Source organism: Molothrus ater, chromosome 4, assembly GCF_012460135.2.
Source record: "Molothrus ater isolate BHLD 08-10-18 breed brown headed cowbird chromosome 4, BPBGC_Mater_1.1, whole genome shotgun sequence".
NCBI lineage: Eukaryota > Metazoa > Chordata > Aves > Passeriformes > Icteridae > Molothrus > Molothrus ater.
Genome location: NC_050481.2, coordinates 71,011,779 through 71,027,014, shown reverse-complemented (window position 1 = coordinate 71,027,014; position 15,236 = coordinate 71,011,779). Strand labels below are relative to the sequence as shown.

The following is a 15,236-nucleotide window of genomic DNA, read 5'->3' as shown; positions in this document are numbered from 1 at the left end:
AGGACATGGAGATCAGGGACCCCACACCTCCAGCAAGCCCCTCCCCAAACCTCCCGGCACCTCCTCCTCGTGGGGCTCCTTGTGCAGCACCCAGGGAAGGTGGAGGGGAGGGAGAGGCACCAAGAGTGTTCCAGTCCTGGAATATCCACAGGCTCACCCCCTCCCCAGCTCCCTTCCCTGCCAGCAGACCTGAGCCCAGGGCTGGGATAACCCCCACAGGGAAGAATTTTTTCCCAATATCCCATCTAAATCTCCACTTTTCCAGTGGGAAGCCATTCCCTGTGTCCTATCCCTCCAACCCTTGTCCCAAGTCCCCCTCCAGCTCTCCTGGAGCCCCTTTAAGGCACTAAAAGGGCCTCTGAGGTCTCTTTGAGGTCTTCACGGACATTCCCAACTCTCCCAGCCTATCCCTGTAGGAGAAGGCACTGGGGGGGGGGTCCCTATGGAAGCTCCACAAGGAACCCACTCAGCCCCAAGCTGTATCCTGCCATACCCAGGACACTCCCAGGGGATGCTCCCTCTGGCTCTCCTGGCCACCAGGACACTCCCAGGGGATGCTCCCTCAGGCTCCCCTGGCCACCAGGACACTCCCAGAGGATGCTCCCTCTGGCTCCCCTGGCCACCAGGACACTCCCAGGGGATGCTCCCTCTGGCTCTCCTGGCCACCAGGACACTCCCAGGGGATGCTCCCTCTGGCTCCCCTGGCCACCAGGTGAGCTCCAGGAGGAGCTGGAGGTGGGGACACACCTGCAGGTGAGCCGTGAGCTCCCGGTACTTTTTGATGGTCTGCTGGTAGTCGGCCACGGTCTCCTGGGCGGCCTCCACGCGCTTCTCGGCCTGGCGCACGCGCGCCGTGGCCATGTCCAGCTGCTCCCGCAGCTCCAGCTCCGTCTCCCGGGCGTTCTCCTGCAGCTCGTCGTTCATCTCGTTCATGGCCTCCTGCAGGGAGGTGGCACCCAGGGGACAAAGTCACACAATGTGGCTCAGATGTGTCCCCGGAGCTCTAGAGAGCTTACGCAAATTCCTGCTGGCGCCATCATTCCAGCTCCCCATCCCAGGAGCTGGAATTCTTGGGATAAGAGCTGCTGCTGGAGCAGCTCTTTCCCAGGAATTCAGCAGCCATTATCCCAGGAATTCAGCAGCAGTTATCCCAGGAATTCAGCAGTGTTATCCCAGGAATTCAGCAGCGTTATCCCAGGAATTCAGCAGTGTTATCCCAGGAATTCAGCAGCCCTTATCCCAGGGAATTCAGCAGTGTTATCCCAGGAATTCAGCAGTGTTATCCCAGGGAATTCAGCAGTGTTATCCCAGGAATTCAGCAGCTGTTATCCCAGGAATTCAGCAGTGTTATCCCAGGAATTCAGCAGTGTTATCCCAGGGAATTCAGCGGCCATTATCCCAGGGAATTCAGCAGTGTTATCCCAGGAATTCAGCAGCGTTATCCCAGGAATTCAGCAGCTGTTATCCCAGGAATTCAGCAGCTGTTATCCCAGGAATTCAGCAGCTGTTATCCCAGGGAATTCAGCAGTGTTATCCCAGGGAATTCAGCAGCCCTTATCCCAGGGAATTCAGCAGTGTTATCCCAGGGAATTCAGCAGTGTTATCCCAGGAATTCAGCAGCCCTTATCCCAGGAAGTTCAGCAGTGTTATCCCAGGAATTCAGCAGCCCTTATCCCAGGGAATTCTGCCTTACCAGGTCCCCGACGGTCTCACGCAGCTCCCGGACCTTCTCCTCCAGATCCAGGTTTCTCTCTGTCAGAGTCTCCACCATCTCCTCAGCACCCAGCGCTGCGTCCACCTGCCAGGACACACATCCCAATCCATCCCTGCTCCAGGACACACATCCCAATCCATCCCTGCTCCAGGACACACATCCCAATCCATCCTATCAGGACACACATCCCAATCCATCCCTGCTCCAGGACACACATCCCAATCCATCCCTGCTCCAGGACACACATCCCAATCCATCCCATCAGGACACACATCCCAATCCATCCCTGTTCCAGGACACACATCCCAATCCATCCCTGCTCCAGGACACACATCCCAGTCCATCCATGTTCCAGGACACACATCCCAATCCATCCCATCAGGACACACATCCCAGTCCATCCATGTTCCAGGACACGCATCCCAATCCATCCCCTGCCACCCCAATCCATCCCTGCTCCAAGACACACATCCCAATCTATGTGAGCCACAACACACATCCCAATCCATCTCTGCTCCAGGACACACGTCCCAGTCCATCCCTGTTCCAGGACACACATCCCAGTCCATCCATGTTCCAGGACACACATCCCAATCCAGCCCCTGCCATCCCAATCCATCCCTGCTCCAAGGCACACATCCCAATCTATGTGAGCCACAACACACATCCCAATCCATCTCTGCTCCAGGACACACGTCCCAGTCCATCCCTGCTCCAGGACACACATCCCAATCCATCCCTGCTCCAGGACACACATCCCAATCCAGCCCCTGCCATCCCAATCCATCCCTGCTCCAGGACACAAATCCCACCTCCAGGCAGAGCCCAGCACAGCTCCACTGCTGGAACAGGGTTTGGAATTAGGGAATATGGGACCAGGAGTGTTGGTCCCTGCAGTGGGATCTCCAGAAGTCTCAATGCCCCAAATGTCCCCAAAGTGCCCTGAATGTCCATGAACATCCCAAATATCCCATCCCACCTGTCCCTCACCTGCTCCTTGAGCTCATCCACCGTCTTCTCCGCCTGCTTCACCTCCTCCTGCAGCTTCTCCCGCTGCTGCCGCAGCGACTCCAGCTCTGTGTTCTTCTTCTCCATCTGCTTCTGGAGCTTCACGTGCTCCTGCTTCTCTGAGGCCGACAGGTCCCGCATCCTGCACAGCCACAGCTCCTGTCAGGGCCAGCCCAGGAGCACCTGGGCCCTCCCAGGAGCCCCTGTCTGCCCCAGCCAGGATAACAGAGCTCACCCATCCCCATCTGCCCCTCCCTGGTGGGGACATGAGCAACGTTCCCCAAATCCAGCTCCTTTACACCAAGGGATGGGAACTGAACTTCTTGGCTGTGGATTCCCAGATAAAAAGCCCATGAGCACCCAAGCCCTGGAAGGTGGGATCATCCAGGGAGAGGTAGATCCCAGGGCTGGGCAGGGTCTGGAGAACGGTGCTGGGATACCAAGCACCACATCCATGGGGAATGAGGCATTCCATAGGGAATGAGGCTGGAGTGGCTCATTGTCCCCATCTCCACCAATGCCCTGTGACAAGGGACTCTCCCTTCCCTGTGGATGCTTTAAGAGCTCTGCAAAGATCCCAGAGCCATCAGCAGGAATGACATGGGCTGCTCCAGTGAAGGATTGGGATTGGTGCTCTCAGACTTAGGGAGCACAAGAGGCCTGGGAAGGAATGTGGGGAAGCACAGGTGAGCTCCCACCTGACAAGAGCCTCCTTGAGCCTGGCATTCTGCTCCTCCAGCTGTTTGACCTGGTAGCTGGATGCTGCTCCGTCAGAGCCTGTGGAGGAAAGGAGGAATCAGAATCCCAGAATCCCAGACTGGTTTGGGTGGGAAGGGACCTTAAATCCCCCCATTCCCATCTCCTGACATTGGCAGGGACACCTCTCACTATCCAGGGTGCTCTAAGCTCCATCCAACCTGGCTTTGGACACCCCCAGGGATGGAGCAGCCACAGCTTCTCTGCAAGAATTCATTCCAGGACCTCGGGAGCCTCACAGAGGAGAATTCCTTCCCAATATCTCACCTAACCCCACTCCCTTCCCCATTCTCCAAGCCCAAACTCCCTCTCCCTTCCCACCTTTCTCCTCAATCTCGTGCTTGAGGATCTCCAGGTCCATGGTGAGGTATTCCACCTTCTCCTTGAGGGAATCCACCTCCTGCTGCAGGGACTCTGCCCTCTCCTCAGCCATCTCCTTGTCCAGCGTGGCCATCTCGATGGCGTCGGCCGTGTCTGCCATCTCCTCCATGTACCTTTCCTTGGCTTCCAGGGCATCCTTGGCTTCCTGTGGGCAAGCACAGCAGCTGAGGGGACCCCACAACTCTGGAGAGACCCCAAAACAGCTCTCAGGAAATTATGGCCCCTCAAGGCTCTCCCAAGTCCAATGGACACTGGGTTATCTGGGATGAGAGGGGACAGCCCAGCGCTCCAGGGTGTCCCACTCCTCTCTTCCCTGCTTCACCCCCAGAGAGCTTGGCAGGAGAAGCAGGTGAGGACAATGGTAAGGAGACAGGAAATACTGGAGCAGACAAATAAATCCTTGGGGAAAGAAACCAGGAATCCACTGTGAAAAGTAGGGCAGGGAGAAGGAAAGGATGGAATCCTGGGAGCTGCAGGCACAGCTGAGGGGGAAAGGGAAACTCCTGGAACTCCTGGAGAGAGAGAGAGGGAAGAAGGAAGCACCTGGAGAGACAGAGAGAAGGGGGAAACATCTGGAGAGAGAAGGAAGAGGGAAGCACCTGGAAAGAGAGGGAATAAGGAATTCAAATCCTGCCTCGGCTCAGCCTGATTCCCAAATACACCTGACGTCGATTCGGAGCAAAGACCTCGAGTTGCACCAGGGGAGGTTTAGTTGGACATTGGGAACATTTCCTCCCAGAAAGGTTTGTCAGGGCTGGAATTCCTCCTGCAGTCACCTCTCCAGGCACTGCCCCATTCCCAGGACACTCCCTCACCTTCTTGGCCTCCTTCAGGCGCTTCTGGAGGTCAGCCTGCTGCTCCTGCATTTTGCTCTTCCATTCCTGCACCTGCTCCAGCTGGATCTTGTACTTCTCCAGCTCCTTGAGCTTCGCCTTGTCCTCATTTCTCTTGATTTTCAGTGTCTCCAGCTTCTCCTCAAGGTCCCTGACCTGAGCACGGAGATTCTCCTCCTCCTACAACACCGAGCAGAGAATTAGAGAAGGAGCAGGGACATCCTTGGACAGAGCTCTGGAAGCCCAAGGAACCTGGCCTGACTTTGGTCATCCATACTGGGGCAGTTTGAGATGAGAGGGACTTGGGACAAAGGCCTGGAGTAGCAGAATTGGATGGGATTTTGGGAAGGAATTCCTGGCACAGGTTGCCCAGAGAAGCTGAGGCTGCCTGATCCCACTGCAGCATCCACATCATTCCCAGGTGATCTCCCCCCAGGGAAAACTGATCCAGCTCCTTTTCCAGCAGCTCAGCTCCCAGGGCAGGGAAAGGCCGATGCCAGCATTCCCCAAAGGGACAAAGGGATGTCACCTCCCTCCCTAGCAGCAGCCACAGGGGCTAAAGCTTCAAATCCCGAAGCTGGGTGACAGCAAGGAACAGGTCTTGGAAAAATCCAGAACCTCCCATGGATTCCACCTCTGCTGCTTTCCCAGCCTGGACATTCTGATGTTCCCAAAAAATCCACTTCTGCACCCAGCTACAGAAACCAGAGAGCTCTGGGCACGGGGACACGGGTGGGGACATCCCCTGTCCCCACCCCGGGGTGCCTTCCCCAGCTCTCCCTTCCACACACAATCCCAAAGCCCTGTCCTCTCCTGCTATTCCATTCCCTGGCCTTGTGCCCCAAATCTCTCCCAAGCTCTGATTAACTCATTAATCAAAGCAGGATGGAAGTGATGGAAAGGTATTTTAAAGATCAAAACAGGAATAACTCTGTAATGATTAAAAATCCCTGAATTCGAGAAATTTTGCATCTTTCTGGGTGGGCTTTGCATCCCAAAGCAGGAGGGCCCCCAGTGCCTCCCTGCTGGTCCCTCCACCCCAATTCCCCCAAGTTTGGGAAATCCTGAACCTCTCCAAGGGGTCTTTCCATCCCAAGGCTGGAGGGCCCCAGTGCCTCCCTGCTGGTCCCTCCACCCCAGTTCTCCCAGCACCAGTGGCTGCTGCCAACTGGACCCTCTGATTTAACAGGATCAAGCTCTGACTCAGAGCCTCAACTCTGCCAAACTGCTCCGATGCCACCCGTGTCCCACGGGGATTTGGGAAGGGGTGGAAGTGCACTGGGAATTCTCTTTGGAAGTGGCCTCGCAGCTTTGCTGCCTGTTCCTCTGTCCTGGCCAGCTCCCACCTGTCCCAATGCTCCTCCCACAGCCCAGTGACCACCCCCAGGACCCTCCAGGGCACCGGCACCTCCTCCTCCTCCTCCTCCCAGGGCTGGGCGCGGTTTTCTCTCCTGCCCGCTGGGGAGCACGGGCAGAGCCCAGCGCTCACCTGGGCACGGTTCAGGGCAGAGCTCACCTGGGCACGGCTCACCTTGGTGGGCGAGGGGACCGGGGGTGCCCCCGGGGAGCCGAGGGAGGGCGTGGGGATGACGGGGGCCACCAGCGGGGTCTGGGCGGGCGTGCCGGGCTCGCTGCTGCTCATCTCCCCGCCGGACGCCGAGGCCGAGCCCGAGGGCCCGGCGGTGCCGCCGGACGCCGATGATGTGGGGGTCCGGGTGGGCTGCAAAACACCAGCAGGGGTGAGGGGGGGTCAGGGGGGACATCCCAAGGGATGGTGCTCCCACAGCTCCCACCGTGACACCTCTGGTGACTCCCAGATTCCCATTTCCAATAGTGTCGCTGACTTCTGTCACTGTCAGGCGCTCTGGAGGAGCTGGGCTCGGAGAGAATTCATGGATAATCCATTGGGGAAGGACTCCACGTCTTTCCCAGAGGAGCTGTGGCTGCCTCACGTCCCTGGAAGTGCCCAAGGCCAGCTTGGAGCACCCTGGGATAACTGGAGATGTCCCTGCTGTGGCACTGGATGATCTCCAAGGGCCCTCCCAGCCCAAACCATTCCAGGATTCCAGGATTCCATTTCCCACCTCCAGAGGGTGAGACAGCAAAACCTCAGAGCCCACCAAGATGAGAACCCAGTTTTAGGGGAGCAACAAGAAAATCAACAAGGAGTGAGTTCCCAGGGTCCAGGGGGGCCTGGTGCTGCTTCATTAGCGCTTATGAGGCTGTTAATTAATCACTGTCTGAGCCCAGGCTCAGTGGGAAAAGGGGTGAGGGAAGCACCAGGTGCCCCCCTCAGGCTCCCACTGGTCTCCTCATGGACCCTATTTCTGGACCACTCACCCCTGACTGTGTAAATTAAATTTCCTGACTTGATTTTATTTCTAGAAATGGGATTTCTGGTGCCATGAGGGTTCACCTAGTGTGTGGTTTCACCCATGGGTACAGCTGAGAAAGAGAAACATTCACCCTCTGCCCTTATTTTCCCCAAAAATGGAGGCAAATCTGAGTTAACTCGACTGCAGCAAGTCCAGCCCCCCTTGGATAGGCCCAGCCTGCCCTCCTGGGATGATCCCAGCTCTCCCAGGCACGGAAAACGGAATTTCTGGGTGGCACCGAGCCCCACGCGCTTTCTTTCAGATACAACTCCAAACAAAGGTGTTTGTTGTTCCTGCTGCTTTTGGGGTCACAGATCCCCCCAGAGAGCAGAGTTAGATGGGATATTGGGAAGGAATTCCAGGCTGTGAGGGCAGGGAAGCCCTGGCACAGGTTGCCCAGAGAAGCTGCGGCTGCCACACCCCTGCAAGTGTCCAAGGCCAGGTTGGATGGGGCTTGGAGCCACCAGGGATAGTGGGAGCTGTTCCTGGCTGGAGCTGGATGGGCTCTAGGTCCCTTCCAAGCCGACCCATTCCATGATTCCAGGATCCCAACTCCACCTCCCTGCCCAGGCAGGTGTGAGGCCAAAGGAGCAGGAGGTCCCATGGGACATCCTGCAGAGACATCAACAAGAACCATCCAAAGCCAGGGAATGAGGGGATCCCAGAGCCCTGGGGCTGATGGAATCCACCCCTGCCTGGGGCTGGAAGCACCTGCTGAGGATGGAGCCCTCCCTGCAGGAGAGTTCTCCACCTCCAAACTCAATCTTCAAGGATTTCTTTCCCACATTTCCTCCCTTCGAGCCACAAGTCCCTTCCCAAGGTGAATGCTGCTGGCTGGAGCAGCCCCTGAGGGCCAGCTGGGACCACACAGCCCTGCCTGACACCTCAGGCTCTCTCAGATCCCACTCAGATCCCATGGAACACCTGGCACAAACTGGGACAGTCAGGGAGCAGCAACGCCCACAGGGAGCCCCTGGCACAGCCTGGGCACTGCCACATGGATTTCACACTGTTCCATCCTGGGAGAGGGTCCTCAAGCATCTGGACCTGCTCCAAAGGAGCCCATCAGAGGAGCTGTGAGCTCCTCTGGGCTCTGCACAATGAGGTGGGAGGACAACAGTGGGGCTGGGAACCAAGGGGTTGTGTTTGAGTGGGGTTGGCCACCAGAGGATCACGTTTGAGATGGCATCCACAAGAATGGCCATGTTTGAGTGGGGTTGGCACCCAATGGGCCATGTTTGAGTGGGGCTGGCAAAGAATGGATTGTTTGTGAGTGGGGTTGGCACTCAACGAGCTGTGTTTGAGCGGGGTTGGCACCCAATGGATCATGTTTGAGTTGGCATCCACAAGAATGGCCACGCTTGAGTGGGGTTGGCAATGAATGGATCATGTTTGGGTGGGATTGGGAACAAATAGATTGTGTTTGAGCTGGGTTGGCAATGAATGGATCAGGTCTGGGTGGTGTTGGCACCCCACAGCTCATGGTTGGGTGGGATTGGGAACCAATGGATCGTTTTTGAGTGCGGTTGGCACCCAAGGAGTTGTGTCTGAGCAAGGCTGGCAACCAACAGCTCATATTTGAGTGGGGTTGGCAATGAATGGATCATGTTTGAATGGTGTTGGCACCCAACAGCTCATGTCTGAGTGGGGTTGGTACCTAATGCACCATGTTTGAGATAGTGTTGGCATCCAATGGGTTGTGTTTGAGCGGGGCTGGCACCCAATGGCCCAAGTTTGAGTGGGGTTGGCAATGAATGGATCATGTTTTGAGTGGAGCTGGCACCCAACGGCCCGTGTTTGAGATGGTGTTGGCACCCAACGGCCCATGTTTGAGATGGTGTTGGCACCCAATGGCCCATGTTTGAGTGGGGCTGGCACCCAATGGCCCGTGTTTGAGTGGGGCTGGCACCCAATGGCCCATGTTTGAGATGGTGTTGGTACCCAATGGCCCAAGTTTGAGATGGTGTTAGCATCCAATGGGTTGTGTTTGAGATGGTGTTGGCACCCAATGGCCCGTGTTTGAGTGGGGCTGGCACCCAATGGCCCGTGTTTGAGACGGTGTTGGTACCCAATGGCCCATGTTTGAGATGGTGTTGGCACCCAATGGCCCATGTTTGAGTGGGGCTGGCACCCAATGGCCCGTGTTTGAGTGGGGCTGGCACCCAGTGGCCCGTGTTTGAGTGGGGCTGGCACCCAATGGATCCTGTCTGCGGTGCTGCTGGCACCCGGGGTGATCCACGCTCGTGACGGGGTTGACACCCGATGCTTTGAGTGGCGCTGGCACCCCCGGGGCCATCGGCGTCCCCCGCGCTCGGTGCCCCCACCGTGGCTGCTCACCTTGGGTCGGCGGGCGGTGCTCTGGAGGGCAGCGGGAGCGGAAGCAGAGAGGACAGACAGTCACACAGGGACAGAGGAGCAGAGAACAGCCGGCGGCGGCCGGAGCGGCAGAGCAGGGAAAGGAGACAAAAGACAGCACGGCATCGTTAGTGTGCCCGGCATCGTTAGCGTGCCCCGTGGCACCGGGTGCGTGCGGCGTCGTTAGCCTGGGGGCTCGTTAACCTGCTCCACGGGCAGAGATCCCATGGGATCCCCCGGCACAGCTCCCATGGCACCACAGGAGCAGAGCCCAGAGCCAGCCCTTGCCCCATCCCCGCCCCTCCAGCCGAGTGTGGGGACAGAGCTGGGGACAGAGGGCACATCCTGAACCCCCAGCCCGACCCTACCGATACCCCATGGCAGATCCACCTTGTATTTCCAAGGAATTTTGGTCTTCAGAGGCAAAGTCTGGTTGGTTCAGGTTGGCTGGGCATTCCATGGGCACGGGGGGTTTGACCTCCCATGCCTTTCCCAGAGACCCCCGGAGCAGGATGTGGAAAGGATTTAATCTTAAACATGAGTTTTCTCCTCTCCTCATCCCTCTGGTTTTCCAAAAGGCCCAGAGCACCCTGGACCAGCTGCCCCAGAGACCCCAGGCTCTGCGTTGTTTAACCAAAAATTCCAGGGACACCACAGAGCTGATCCCGCACTCCCAACTTTTCCTTTCATGGCTGGAATTAAATCATCCATGATTTTGGGGCAGGACCCCCCCACACCCCTCCATGCACATGCAGCAGCTCCCAGCAGCTCAGGGAGGGGAGGCCACAGGGCCCAGCCTGGAACAGAGACAAATATGAAATCATTTAGCATTTTTCCCCTTAAAAACAATCCCTAATGGATGGAAAAGGAGGAGTGACCAGGCTGGTCCTGGGGGGCAGCGGGTGGGCATTGGGAACATCTGCCCAGCTGCAGCCTTGGAGCACTTCCCCGCTCTCCCTCATTTCTGATTCCATGACCTAATCCCAGCTGGGAATAAACAGGAGCAGAACAGATGGATAATGGCACTGCCACATGATCTCATGGCCAGGATGGGGACATGAGGCACACAGAGCCCACCAGGGACCAGCAGCTCCAGCTGATCTCCAACACGGCCGTGTTCCCTCCCAAGGCCTCAGGAACCTCGGAGCTTTATTTCCCTGTTTTCAATATCAACCAGGATGTGTTTGCACTTCCAAACTTCCCATGACCTCTGGCATTGCTTCAGCTAAATCCTGCTCTGCTCACTTGCAGCCTATTCCCATGTCAATCCATCTTCCACGACATGTCCTGAGTGACCAAATTTGCCAGAAAAATGGAATTGCAGCAGCAAAAGGTGAAACCCTCAGGACGCCCTTCAGGAGCTCTCCAGCATCTTCCCAAAGTCCAAGTAAGCAACACGGAGCAGCAACAAAAATCTGGGAAACACTTGGAAAACGTCTTCTTCAGGAATTCCACTGGGGGGACTCAGGAGTGGGGCAGGGCTGGGGGATCCCACACTGACCAGCAAATCCTTGGACATGGGGAAATGTTACCTGAAATGACTGAGTCCTGTCCTGGGGGACACCAAATCCTTCCCTGGGGACACTGAGCCTTCTCCTGGATGGGGGACACTGATCCCTGTCCCAGGAGACACCGAGCCTTGTCCTGGGGGACACCAAGCCCTCAAGTGGGGGGCACTGAGCCTTATCGTGGGGAACAATGAGCCTTGTCCTGGGGGACACAGAGCCCCAAACTGGGGGACAATGACCCTTGTCCTGGGGGACACAGAGCCCCAAACTGGGTGACAATGAGCCTTGTCCTGGGGAACACAGAGCCCCAAACTGGGGGACACTGAGCCTTGTCCTGGGGGACACAGAGCCCCAAACTGGGGAACACTGAGCCTTGTCCTGGGGGACACAGAGCCCCAAACTGGGGAACAATGAGCCTTGTCCTGGGGGACACAGAGCCTTGTCCTGGGGGACACAGAGCCTTGTCCTGGGGGACACAGAGCCCCAAACTGGGTGACAATGAGCCTTGTCCTGGGGGACACCAAGCCCTGAACTGGGGGACACCAACCCTTGTCCTGGCCATGGCGTGGGGGACACCAACTCAAACCACACCAAACCCTAAAAACAGGGAGAAGCCTCCTGGTAACCATCCCTAAAGCCATGTGGAATGACAGGGAATAATCCTGCTCTGTGCATCCTTCAGAGTTCTGGTCTCCTCCATGTGATGACCACTGAACGTTGAAGCTCCAAGACCCTCGGGATCCATGGCAAAGGGATGTTCTGGGATGCTCCAGCTGCTGTCTCCATCAGGAATGCGGGATGGCCGGGCTCCCCTCCACGGTGGCACCATCTGTCCCCAGCCAGTCATCCCTGGGCTCAGCAAAAGTGGGTGACCAGGAGGGGACGTGGATTTTCCGGTGTCCAGCACCGTTCCAGCCCTGGGAACAGAGGCTCCAGCCCCACCTGGACCCTCCTGGAGCCAGGATGCTCCAACCCCCCCGCTGGGGATGGATGGATGGATGGATGGGGATGGATGTTCCACTGGAGGTTCTGGCTCTGCTGTGTAATGCTGCTGCATCAATATTTGATGGAACTACAAAACCTCAGCTCCCAGGGGAGCGTTGGGGGCTCCGAACTGGCGCGCTCCGAGATGGACTCAGCTCCTGGCAGCAGGAACTCTGGAAAAATCCTCCTGGACACCAAGGACTGACTGTGGGGGGGTCAGCATTGCCTGCTGAAGGTGGGGTCCCACAATCCCTCCTGATTTGGTCCCGCTCCAGGTGTGGGAATCCCGATCCAGGCAGGAGCAGCGAGTGCTGGATGGATGAGCAGGAATGTGTGAATGTCACCTTCCAGCAGGCAGGACAGGGGAGGTGTCACTGGAGCCTTCTCCTGGGTTCAGTTTCAAGGCTTCAGGTCTGAACTTCACAGAATGTGGCTGCTGCTGTGGAGGATTCCCAGAGTTTCCAGGAGGATTCCGATTGGCAGCAGCCCCTGAGTGGGGTAGGCAGTGCTGGGGGTGATACCCAGGCACTGATCCAGTGCTGGTCCATGCTGATGCCATCCCACTCCATTCCCAGGAATTTGGCCCCTTGGAGGCACCTCCCCTCTGCTGGAGCTGAGTCTCAGCCCCAGGATGAGCCCCTCAGGGTGTGGTTCCCTGGGATACTGCTGGGAATTCTGCATTTGAAACCACCAGCACCACCCAGGTCTCACAGGTGTGATTCCACAGGCGAGGAGAGGAGCACCAGGAAAAGCAGGATGGAATCCAGGCTTGGGGCTGAGCTCCAGCAGCCCCCACTCCCCCCTCCAACGGGGCAGAGGGAAAGCAGCATCCGTGAAACTTTCCATGGGGAAGAGGATTAACGGGGACACGTGACGAGGAGCGTCGGTGTCTGAGCTCAGGGAGGTGCAGGGGTAAATCAGGAGCATTTCCTGCCAGGTATAGACCAGCTCGGGTCTATTCCCTGCCATCAGCCAAAAATTCCCAGGATTTCTCTTTAAGCTGAGCAGTGACATCGTGGTTACACTAAAAATAAACATATAGGCCAGTGCCCGTGCTGTCACCTGCGGGAATGGCAGCCTGGCGGGGACTCGGGTACTGCCAGCCTCTGGGAATGCCAAAGGCAGAACCCAGCAGTGTCGCTGGCAGGAAAACCAGGATTGTGGGCACACAGCTTCCCCAGGGTGGGCACCGGTGGCACTGGAAGCAGGGATGGCACCGGCAGCAGGAACAGCACTGACACTCTCAGGCTGTGGGGAACAGGGACAGCAGCAGGGATGGCACTGGCACCCCTGGAGCGGGGATGGCACCAGCAGCAGGGACAACACAGGCAGCAGGGACAGCACCGACACCCCCAGGCAGAGGGGATGGCACCGGCAGCGGGGACAGGGCCCCGGCAGAGCCGCAGAGCCGCTGCATTGGCCGGGTGACACGGAGAGGGGACTCCGGGAGCTCGGAAGGCAAAGCCAGCCATGAACCGATGCTCACCCACCGCCCCCCTCCTCCCCGAGCCCGTCACGCTCCCAATTACAGCCCGGCAGCATCAACGCGGGGAAAACGGGGAAAACCAGCGAGGAGGAGGCGGCTGGGAAGCGGGGATGCGATGCCGGGGAGGGGGGGATGCGGGCGCGGACCGTACCTTGCGTGTGGCCGGGGCCTGCCTCATCGTCGCGCAGGGACGGCCGGAGCGGGAGGAGACGGAGCAGCGGGTCAGTCAGCGCGGCCGGACACCGCCAACGGCCGCGGCCTGCCCGGGGGCTCGGCGGGGGCTCAGGGGGTGCAGGGCAGCCCCCCCCGGCCGCGGCCGCTCGTCCCCGCTCCGCCGGTGGCTCCAACCACCGCCCCGGCGGCTCATGACATCACCGCGGAGGGGCCGCACCGCCGGGCGCTGCACCGAGCCGGGCGGGCGGTGTGCGGATGAGGATGAGGATGGGGATGGGGATGAGGATGTGATGCTGCGCTCGGGGAGGGGACGGGGGACGGGGGGGGGTTCTCAGCGGCTCGGAGCCCACCCGGGACAGCCCCCCCGGTGTCGGCTCCGCCGTGCTGGCGGCTCCGTGGCTGCGCTCGGTATCCCCGCGGCGCCCGGGTGCAGCCAAACCCGCCCCGCGCTGGCAAATCCCCCGGGAGCGGACAGACGGACGGAGCGGAGCCCGGATGGACAGATGGCCGGCGCCGAGCCCGGAGGGATGGACAGATGGACAGAGGGATCATCTTGCCGCGCCGACATCCAGCGCCAGCTCCGCACCGCCGGCCGACACGGGCGGATCGAGGGAGCTCAGGGCAGCCCTGCACGGCTGAGGGTGCGGACAGACCCAAAATCCCTGCCCCAAAATCCCTGCCCTAAACATGCCACTCAGGGCGGCGTCCAGGACGTCCGGAGCCTCGCTGCCCTGCCAGGAGCATTCCCACAATTCCTGCCCGGCATCCCCGTTGTCCCTGGACAAGAACTCTGCTGGGAACCCACAGGATGTCACCAAGCACCATCTCCAAACTCTCCACGAATCCGTGTCCTGCCCCACGGAGTGCTGGAGAGCAGGAGAGCAGCTCCCTTTACATGCACAGAGCTTAAATCCCATCTATGATATGATTATTATGTTATGTAACATGAACACATCCAGCTCCCATTCCAGCTGTGTTATTTTCCAAAATTCCCACACTACGAGGGAGGGGAGAGGAGCTCAGGGTGCCCCAGGCTCACACCCAACCCTCCACACACAGAGGGAATTTTACCTCCAATGTTTCCAGTCCCTCAGCACAATCCTGAAAATCAATCTCCTGGAAAAAGCATTTAAAGGCCTCTTAGACATCCCCTGGATGCAGCCCCTCGAGGATGTCATGCTGGGGACATCCTGTGTCCAACTGATCTATGCTGGGATCTGATTCCTGAAAAACCCCTGGATCATGGAATCAGGGGTGGGGGAAGTGTCCAAGGCCAGGTTGGAGGGAGTTTGGAACAGCCTGGGATAGTGGGAGGTGCCCTTGCCCCTGGCAAGGGATGGAACTGGATGGGCTTTAAGGTCCCTTCCAATCCAAACCATCCCATAATTCTGGAGTCCCTCTGCTCTGGAATCAAGATTGCTGGGAGTGGAAAAGGGAAAATTCCAGGGAATCCTCAGAGTCCCTGCAGGGCTCCAGGAGAGCTGGAGAGGGGCTGGGGACAAGGCCTGCAGGGACAGGAGCCAGGGAATGGCTCCCACTGGGAAAGGGGAGATTGGGCTGGGATCTTGGCAAGGAATTCCTGGCTGGGCTGGAATTCCCAGATTTGCTGGGGCTGCCCCTGGATCCCTGGCAGTGCCCAAGGCCAGGCTGGACACTGGGGTT

General features: G+C 58.4%; 1 protein-coding gene across 7 annotated transcripts in view; it reads right to left on the bottom strand.

Annotated features, from left to right (window-relative positions):
• The window catches only part of DCTN1 (dynactin subunit 1), a 66,347-nt gene that overhangs the window by 13,650 nt on the left and 37,461 nt on the right, over positions 1-15,236 (bottom strand). For 3 of the 7 annotated variants that reach the window (XM_036382395.2, XM_036382392.1, XM_036382391.1), the window contains exons 6-14: positions 13,552-13,569; positions 9,405-9,425; positions 6,224-6,412; positions 4,675-4,872; positions 3,800-4,004; positions 3,421-3,499; positions 2,705-2,864; positions 1,694-1,798; positions 748-939 (exon numbers count right to left, since the gene is read on the bottom strand). In XM_036382395.2, the coding sequence (XP_036238288.1) occupies positions 748-939; positions 1,694-1,798; positions 2,705-2,864; positions 3,421-3,499; positions 3,800-4,004; positions 4,675-4,872; positions 6,224-6,412; positions 9,405-9,425; positions 13,552-13,569 (1,167 nt within the window). The remainder of the gene's footprint in view (positions 1-747; positions 940-1,693; positions 1,799-2,704; positions 2,865-3,420; positions 3,500-3,799; positions 4,005-4,674; positions 4,873-6,223; positions 6,413-9,404; positions 9,426-13,551; positions 13,570-15,236) is intronic. The other 4 variants (XM_036382393.2, XM_036382394.1, XM_036382396.2 and 1 more) reach the window with 2 other exon arrangements.